Source organism: Penaeus monodon, chromosome 26 (assembly GCF_015228065.2).
Source record: "Penaeus monodon isolate SGIC_2016 chromosome 26, NSTDA_Pmon_1, whole genome shotgun sequence".
NCBI classification, from domain to species: domain Eukaryota; kingdom Metazoa; phylum Arthropoda; class Malacostraca; order Decapoda; family Penaeidae; genus Penaeus; species Penaeus monodon.
The window spans coordinates 1,613,506-1,621,650 of NC_051411.1; the positions used below are offsets into that span (position 1 = coordinate 1,613,506).

The 8,145-nt window shown below is 49.1% G+C and overlaps 1 protein-coding gene across 1 annotated transcript; it reads left to right on the forward strand.

The window, feature by feature from the left end:
- Positions 1-3,790: 3,790 nt before the first annotated feature.
- On the forward strand, positions 3,791-7,940 carry LOC119589809 (protein enabled homolog). Its single transcript, XM_037938379.1, has 6 exons — positions 3,791-4,058; positions 4,479-4,581; positions 5,045-5,128; positions 5,284-5,302; positions 5,827-6,209; positions 7,889-7,940. Exons 1-6 carry the CDS (start codon positions 3,791-3,793, stop codon positions 7,938-7,940), a joined length of 909 nt encoding a protein of 302 aa, XP_037794307.1.
- The last annotated feature ends 205 nt before the right edge of the window (positions 7,941-8,145 follow it).

The window sequence follows — 8,145 nt, forward strand, 5'->3', positions numbered from 1 at the left end:
TTTTTTTTCTTTTTTTTTTTTTTTTTTTTCTTATTTTTTTTTTCTTTTTTTTATTTTTTCCTTTTTTTTATTTTTTTTTTTTTTCCCAAATTATTTTTATTTTATCTTATTTTATATTTATTTTATTATAAAAATTATTTTTAAAAAATTTTTTTTTATCCTTTCTTCTTCTATTATATTTTTAATTTAAAAATTTATATATTTTTAATTTCTTATATATATATTGTTATTATCATTTTATATTTTTTATATATTATTATCAAATTTTTATTTTTAAAATTTTTTTAAAATATATTAATCATTATTATCAAATATTTTTTATCTTCATATTTTATTATATTATTTTATATATTCATTTATATATATTATATTATATTAATTAATTTTAATAATTTTATCTTTATTAATATCTATATTTTTATATTTATATTTATTATTTTTTTTTAATTTTAATAAATTTTAAATTTATTATAATATTTTATAATATTTTTTATTATTTTTTTTTTTATATTATATATATTATTTTAAAAATTTAAAAATTAAAATTTTTTAATTATATTTTAAAAATTATAATATAATTAGTTATATTATATATATTATACTCTTTATAATATATATAAAATTATAATTTTTTTTATATTTTATATATATTATTATTAATATATTTTTTATTTTTTAAATTTTTATATTTTAAATTTTTTCTATTAATTATTATATTTATATATTTTATTAAAATACTATATAATAATCTATATATATTATTAAATTATATTTCAAATATAAAATTATTATATTATAATATATTTTTTAAATTTCTTTTTTTTTCCTTTATTTTTTTTTTAAAATTCTATTTCTTTAATCTCTATCTATTTTTCTTTCCCCTTTTCTCCTTTTTTGTTTTTTCTTCTTTTTTTTCTCTTCTTTTTTTTTTTTTTTTTTTTTTTTTTCTTCTCCCCCCTCCTCTCCCTCTCCTCTCTCTCTCTCTCTCCTCCCCCCTCTCTCTCTCTCTCCTCTCTCTCTCTCTCCTCTCTCTCTCTCTCTCTCCTTCCCCCTCTCTCCTCCCTCTCTCTCTCTCTCCCCCTCTCTCTCTCCCCTCTCTCTCATCCTCCCCCCCTCCTCTCCTCCCTCTCTCTCTCTCCCCCCCTCTCCCTCCCTCTCTCCCCTCTCCCTCTCCCCCTCGCTCCCTTCCCTCCTTCTCTCCTCTCCTTCCCTCTCCCTCCCTCTCCCTCTCTCCCTCCCTTGGGGTTGCATGACGGTCCGCGATCGACCGGCATTAGTCGTCCCGAACGAAGTCGCGACGTGGTGGTACTATGTCGAGGTCAAGGCCAAGACAAGGGATACGAACGCAGAGGGGAGGGGAGAAGGAGGGCCGCACGCCGTCCCTCCTTCCTACCCCCACCCCCCGGGACCCTCTCGCCATCGGAGGCAACACGCGAAGCTGTGCGGTGGACTCGCTGCAACCCCGCTCCTCCACCACACCTCCACCACGGAGCACGCCACCTTATTGGAACCTCGTTCTCTCCCTCCTGACCACTCCCCTCCCCTACCGACGCCAGCCACCTATCCACCTCGCCGCACTAGCCTAATCCACCTATCCACCTCGCCGCACTAGCCTAATCCACCTATCCCCCTCGCCCCACGCGCGCGCCCAAGCATCCACCCATCCACCTCCACCTCCGTTTCCCTCGAGACCCAAACCGAGATGTTCCTACAGGTCGCGCCCACGCCGCTTTTGCTGTTCTTGAAATCGGTACTCCTTACACAACCTCCCCCCTGCCCCCCTTCCCCTCACCCCTCTCCTCCTCCTCCTTCTTCTTCTCCTCACCCCTCTCCTTCTCCTCCTCCTCCTCCTCCTCCTCCTCCTCCTCTCCTCCTCCTCCTCCTCCTCCTCCCATCTCCTCCTTTTCCTTCTCCTTCTCCTTTCCTCTCCTTCTCCCTTCTCCTTCTCCTTCTCCCCCTTCTCCTTTTCCCCTTTTCCTTCTCCTTCTCCTTCCCTTCTCCTTCCTTTCCTTCTCCTTCTCCTTCTCCTTCTCCTTCTTCTCCTTCTCCTTCTCCTTCTTCTTCTTCTTCTTCTTCTTCTTCTTCTTCTTCTCCTCCTTCTCCTCCTCCTCCTCCTCCTCCTCCCCTCCTCCTCCTCCTCCCCTTCCTCAAACCGTAGCCGTTATTTTTTTTCTACCTTGCCAATTGCATATCAAATTGATAATATACTGTAATCTCTTCTTCTCCTTTTGCTACTCCTCCTCCTTCTCTTTCTCCTTCTCCTTCTCACTTCTTTTCATTTTCCACTTTCTTTCATAATCAAAATCCGTCTTAGAGACAAAATATGCATGAGCAGATGAAATTGTCCTTTGCAACCTGAGACAAAGACCCGACAGAGGAGGAGGAGGATTAGAAGGCGAGGGTAGAGGAGGAGGAGGAGGAGGAGGAGGAGGAGGAGGAGGAGGAGGAGGAGGGGAGAAGGAGAAGGAGAAGGAGAAAGAGAAGGAAAAGAGGAGGAGAAGGAGAAGGAAGAGAAGCAGGAAAGAGGAGGAGAGGCCGACCGACCTTATAATCGCCCAGTATTGAAGAAAATAATAGCCAGTCCTCGGAGGCTAAAGGTCCGGCGCGCTCGGTCCAGGGGTTATTCAGGAGCCAGTCGGGTTCAAAAAGGTCAACATGACACCTTCGAAAGGGCCAGGCAAAGGCAGGGTGTGGCCCCGAGCCTCTTGAACGCTCGGGAACAGCCAAACCAGAACGATATGAACAAATTCCGTAAACAGCGACCACTGCTGGGTCTCTTCGCGTGCCAAAGTACAAGGAAGTTCCAAGAAACACATTAAAAAGAAAAAAGAAAAAGAAAAAAAAAAAACAGAAACGGGAGCCACATTGCACAACCAAACTTACACGCTAATGCAACGAGAAGCACCGACACAATTTTCGCAAAGTACTTCCCCTTTTGTCATTTATTTTCAAACGAATCATGATTATTGGACCACGGACGACCACGGACGGCCGCGGACGACCTCGAGCCACGTACTGCGTGCTTCTATCGCCGCAAAGCACGAATACTTGTTGGGTCTTATTGACAGCAGAGGCGCCGGCATGTTTGATTCCTTTTACCGTACGTGCGAAAGGAATTTCATGTTACAGGCAGGGTGCGTGTCCGTTTGTGTTTCGTAGAAGCACCTCGCACGCCCTCCGCAGCCTTATTTGTCAAGCGAATGTTGTAATAAATGATACATAATTTTGCTGTCGGGCGAGAACGTTATTGTGTGTCCGCGACGGATGCGTTTCTCGCCCTGGTCCCTCGTCGGTTCGTCAATAACGGCGAGTATTTTGCAAGCTTACAGCCCACGCCTAGTCTGCTCACAGCACCCACGCATATATAAGTATCTCCGTGCGTTAATTCTGTGTGTAAAGATAATAATACAATATTTTCATGAGCTATATATTCCCTACACATGTACATTCCTTCCGAGAATTTCCTCTACACCATTCACTCACCCCCCCCCACCCCCACATTCAATAAAACACGCAACCGAGTCTTATATCACAATGTTACTCCACATCACCCACGACTGATAAATTGAGACGAAAATACATTTCTCAGCGTCTGTGAGGAGAGCGGAGGGAATTGTACCCGGACGTTCAATCGAGAGGTTCTGCCTGCACAGACTTCTGCATTTGTGGCTGTGCACGCGTCCGTCCCTGCGTGCATGGCTGCTTGCGTGAGCGTGAACCTGAGGACGAGTTAAAAAAAAAAGAGAAGTCGGAATGGAAAAAGTGTTTGATATCTCTCTCGTTAATCAAAATGAGACTTCCCGAGCCAAATGGGCAAATTACCGTCATCCACGGCAGGCGAATCGTGCCGCGCCGTGGTGGTGCCGAAGCGGACGGCCTCCAGACGCCTTCTCCGCCGCCGCCGCCGCCGCCGCCGCCGCCGCCGCACCCTGCTTGGGACGTACCCCAAGGATCGGAAGGAGGCCGGGCCAGCGCTGATCTTAATCGTCCCCCGATATCACAAACGCAAAACCGCAAATTGCTGGTCCGGCGTCACGTCCCGTCCCAGGCCTCCGTCCGTAACCAGAGCTACGTCATAATCCATCTCGTTTTTATCTCCCCCTGACAGCCCTTCCCTTCCCTTCGCCCGCCTCTTCTACGCCTCTCCTGCTCTGCTTCCTTCCCGATTTTGCCTCCCAGCTCTTCCCTTCTCCTTCTCTTCTCCCGTTTCCGTATTCGTGCTTGTGCCCTCTCCTCATCCCTCCCTCCCCTCTCTCTCTCTCTCTCTCTCTCTCTCTCTCTCTCTCTCTCTCTCTCTCTCTCTCTCTCTCTCTCTCTCTCTCTCTCTCTCTCTCTTTAACCCTTCCCTCTCCCGATCCCCCCCTCCCTCCCTCTTCTTCATGCCGGTTACCGCAACTGCGCATGCGCCGGAGTTCACAGACGGCCTCACCTTCGACACCGTCCCTCGCGCGATCACTTTCCGTTCTTGGAATCTACAGCAGGACACGGCACTCCGTTTCCGTCGTCGACCCGTAACAGGACACAAGAGGCTAAAAACCTTTCTGTAAATGTCGCTGGAATTTTCATCTCTGACAACACCAGGCAAGTGATGAAGCTCCTCGCAACACCCTCCCGCACGCACGCACGCACGCACGCACGCACAAACACACACACACACACACACGCACACAAAAGCGAGGTTGCTTGAGCGCTTACCTCTCTGAATACGGACCCTCAAGCACTCGAGTTTCACCCACCCCCATCCCTTCCTCTCTCCCTCGCCCCGCTCAATCGCTCCCCTCCCTCCCTCCCTCCCCCGTCCCCTTCCACCCCTCTCTCTTCCCCCACAGACCTCCATCCCTCTCTTCCTCCCCTCCCCCTTTGACCCCTTCCCCCTCTCCCTTCCCGCCCAACCCCTTCGCCTCCCACCCCCCACCCTCCCCCCTCTCCCCACCGCCTCACCCCGCCCCCCGCTCTCCCACGCAAGCAAGATCGCCGGCAGACAAGATCAACACCAACTGCAACATGCAGACCTTCCACCAAATGACTCCCTTACATTCCTCAGGGTACACACAGCTGTGCGGGATCCTGCGCTTGTGGCTGCGGCCGCTCGGGGATCGGCTGTGGGGGCCGGCGAGCTGCGTCCGGGGTGAGTGCGTGCTGCGTGTGTTGTGCCTGTGAGGCGAGTCTATAATGAATGTATGGTGCATGTTTATGCATGCGTTCGTGCCTGTGCGTGCAGAGTTTCTATTCACAACATGTTCTCGGTTGTACTTTATAACTACGTTCGCATGTTTTCTTAAGGTATAAGTCAAGCATCTGCGTGAGCGCACGCGCGCAGAGGACGCAAAGCCAAGCCAAGGAAGGAGGCGTTATCGGCGCTTCGGCCAGCCGCACCGACAAGCTACGGGGAAGTCCCACGAAGCGCCTCTGCAATCACGAAGCCTCCCTCAGCTTTTCTCCCCCCTCCCTCCCCCCCTCCTCCTCCCACAAGCTCCCTCAGCTCTTCTCCCTCCACCCCCCCCTCCATCTGCTCCCCGCCCCCTTCTCAACTCGCTGCTCTCCACCCTCGTCCTCCTCGGTGGGTACAGCATGCCCGTGTTATAAACAAGAGAAATCATGCATGCTTCGAAAAAGAGCGAAAGGAGAAAAAAACAGAAGAGAAAAGAATATGTGTGTGTGTGTGTGTGTGTGTGTGTGTGTGTGTGTGTGTGTGTGTGTGTGTGTGTGTGTGTGTGTGTGTGTGTGTGTGTGTGTGTGTGTGTGTGTGTGCGCGCGCGCGCGGGCCTACATTCATACATAAGCACCCACAAGTGCACATAAGCCTGCACACATTGGCGCACACAGCCAGTGGCCGTCCCCGCACAGGAGCACCAAGCCCCACGGCGCCCACCCAGAGCACAAAGAGAGCCGCCCCGACAGACAGACCGCCCGCCGCACGCCCCGCCCCCCGTGGCACGGCCGGGCGGCGGCGGGCGCGGAAGGGCGGTCGTTCCGAGGCGGGTTCATGAACTGGATCCGCAGGAGTGCAGGCGCCACCGGCCTGCCTCGAGACGGCGCAGGTCGAGGAACTCCGAGGAACTCCGCGTCCCCGGCGGCCGGAAGGGGCGCTCGGCCTCCGACGCGGCCGCCGTCCGAGCGCAGGCCGGCCACGCCACCTTCTGCAGCGCCTCCACTTGCCCTGCCTCATCCACCTCATCTGCGTCCTCCACTTCCTCTGTCCCCTGCACGTCCTCTTCTTCTGCCTCCTTCGCCTCTTCCACTTCCTTCACCCCCCCCCCTCGTGCCCTGGCGCTGCTCCACTCATCGGAGCTTTCCTCGTCCGCACTCCACTTCCACTCGCTCACACGCGCTCCACTCTCATTCGAAATTTAAAGAGAAAAAAAAAAAACATTCTGGACATGCTAAGTTTGAACTGTTCGTCTATTAGAAATCGGTTCATAAGAACAATATTTATCAACCATCTCTGTGTCTATCTCCATATACTTACACACACACACACACACACACACACACACACACACACACACACACACACACACACACACACACACACACACACACACAAGCCTATTTACATCCTTGCAAGACTGAGGAGCACAGGCTATTGATCGCGTCGGCACCATCTTTATTATCATTACAAGGGGGATAGAGAGAGAAGGAAAGAAGGAGGAAGGAAGGGAAGGGAGAAGGGGGGATGAGAGAAGGGGAGAGGAGAGAGAAGGAGAGAGGAGAGAGAAGGAGAGAGGAGAGAGAAAGAGAAAGAGAGAGAGAGAGAGAGAGAGAGAGAGAGAGAGAGAGAGAGAGAGAGGAGAGGAAGAGAGAGAGAGGAGAGAGAGAGAGAGAGGAGAGAGAGAGAGAGAGAGAGAGAGAGAGAGAGAGAGAGAGAGAGAGAGAGAGAGAGCGAGCGCAGCAAGCACACGACCGGGGCGGAGCACGAGGTGACAGAGGACGACTGCGAGGGGAGGGGGAGGGGGCGGGGAGGACAGGAAAGGGGAAGGAGGCGAAAGGGATGCAGCTAGGGGGGGAGGGGGAGAAAGAGGAGGGGGGAAGAAGGAGGAAGGGGGGGAGGGGGGCTAACCAAGGTCGGCTTTGGGCTCGGCTCTCGATTCGCGAAAACGGTGCCGACCTAGGCGAAGTGTGGACGGTTCGGGAGCACCTTTCTCGGACGCCGCCGCAGCCTCGTCCCCTCGCTTCTCCTCGCCTTTCCTCCCTCTTCTCTTCCCTCCTCGCTTCTCTTCCAATTGTCTTCTTCCTTTCGTTCTTTCCTCTCTCCTCTTCACCTTTTTCTCCTCCTCCTCCTTTTCATTCTTTCCTCTTTCATCCTCTCCTTTTCTCCTCATTTTCTTCCTTCCTCGCTCCTCTTTCTTCTTTTCGCATTCCCTTCCTTCCCCTCTTCTCTTCTCCTTTTCTCATTTTCTTCGCTTTTTCCTCTCTCCTCCTCTACTTCTCCCTTTCTCGTGTTCCCCACTTTTTTAAAATTTTCTTTTCTGTCTTTCTCGAATTTCAGTTCCTTGGTTACATAAATTCCCTTCTTGCCTAGTTTTCCCTCTTTCGCAATCACCTTGTTTTTTTTCTTTCTCTCTTCTCTTCTGCAATTCCCTTTTCCTTAAGCACTCTCCTTTCCATTTTATCTTCTTCCTCCCATTCCCTTCTCCTAATCGTCTTCCTAATCTTTCACGGCTTTCACTTTTATCCCTTTATCTCCCTCTCCCTCTCCCACTCCCTCTCCCTCTCCCTCCCTCTCCCTCTCCCTCTCCCACTCTCTTTCTCTCCCTCTCTCTCTCTCCCTCTCCCTCTCCCTCTCCCTCTCCCTCTTCCTCTCTCCCATTTATCCTCGTCCGCTCTTCCTCTCCATCTCCCCACATCCCTTTATGGTAATCACTATAATTTTCCCCAAACTATTCAGCATCTCAAACTTTCCAAGACACTTTATCTACTCCGCTGGAGGAATCAATTAAAAGGGAAAAAATGTAATGATGATGATGAAACGATAGATGGAAAGAGAGTGAGTGAGAGAGAGAGAGAGAGAGAGATAGAGAGAGAGAGAGAGAGAGAGAGAGAGATCGAACGATGCAGACAGACCAACAAATATATAAGCACAGGTCTACTTACATCAACACATAGGCCTACATACATACGGGCAGAAAGAAATACAGATAGATA

Coding starts and splice junctions, on each gene's coding strand:
- LOC119589809 (XM_037938379.1), top strand. CDS start 3,791: ATGAGACTTCCCGAGCCAAATGGGCAAATTACCGTCATCCACGGCAGG. Junction 4,059..4,478: donor CCCGTCCCAGGCCTCCGTCC/GTAACCAGAGCT, acceptor TGGAATCTACAG/CAGGACACGGCACTCCGTTT. Junction 4,582..5,044: donor TTCATCTCTGACAACACCAG/GCAAGTGATGAA, acceptor TACATTCCTCAG/GGTACACACAGCTGTGCGGG.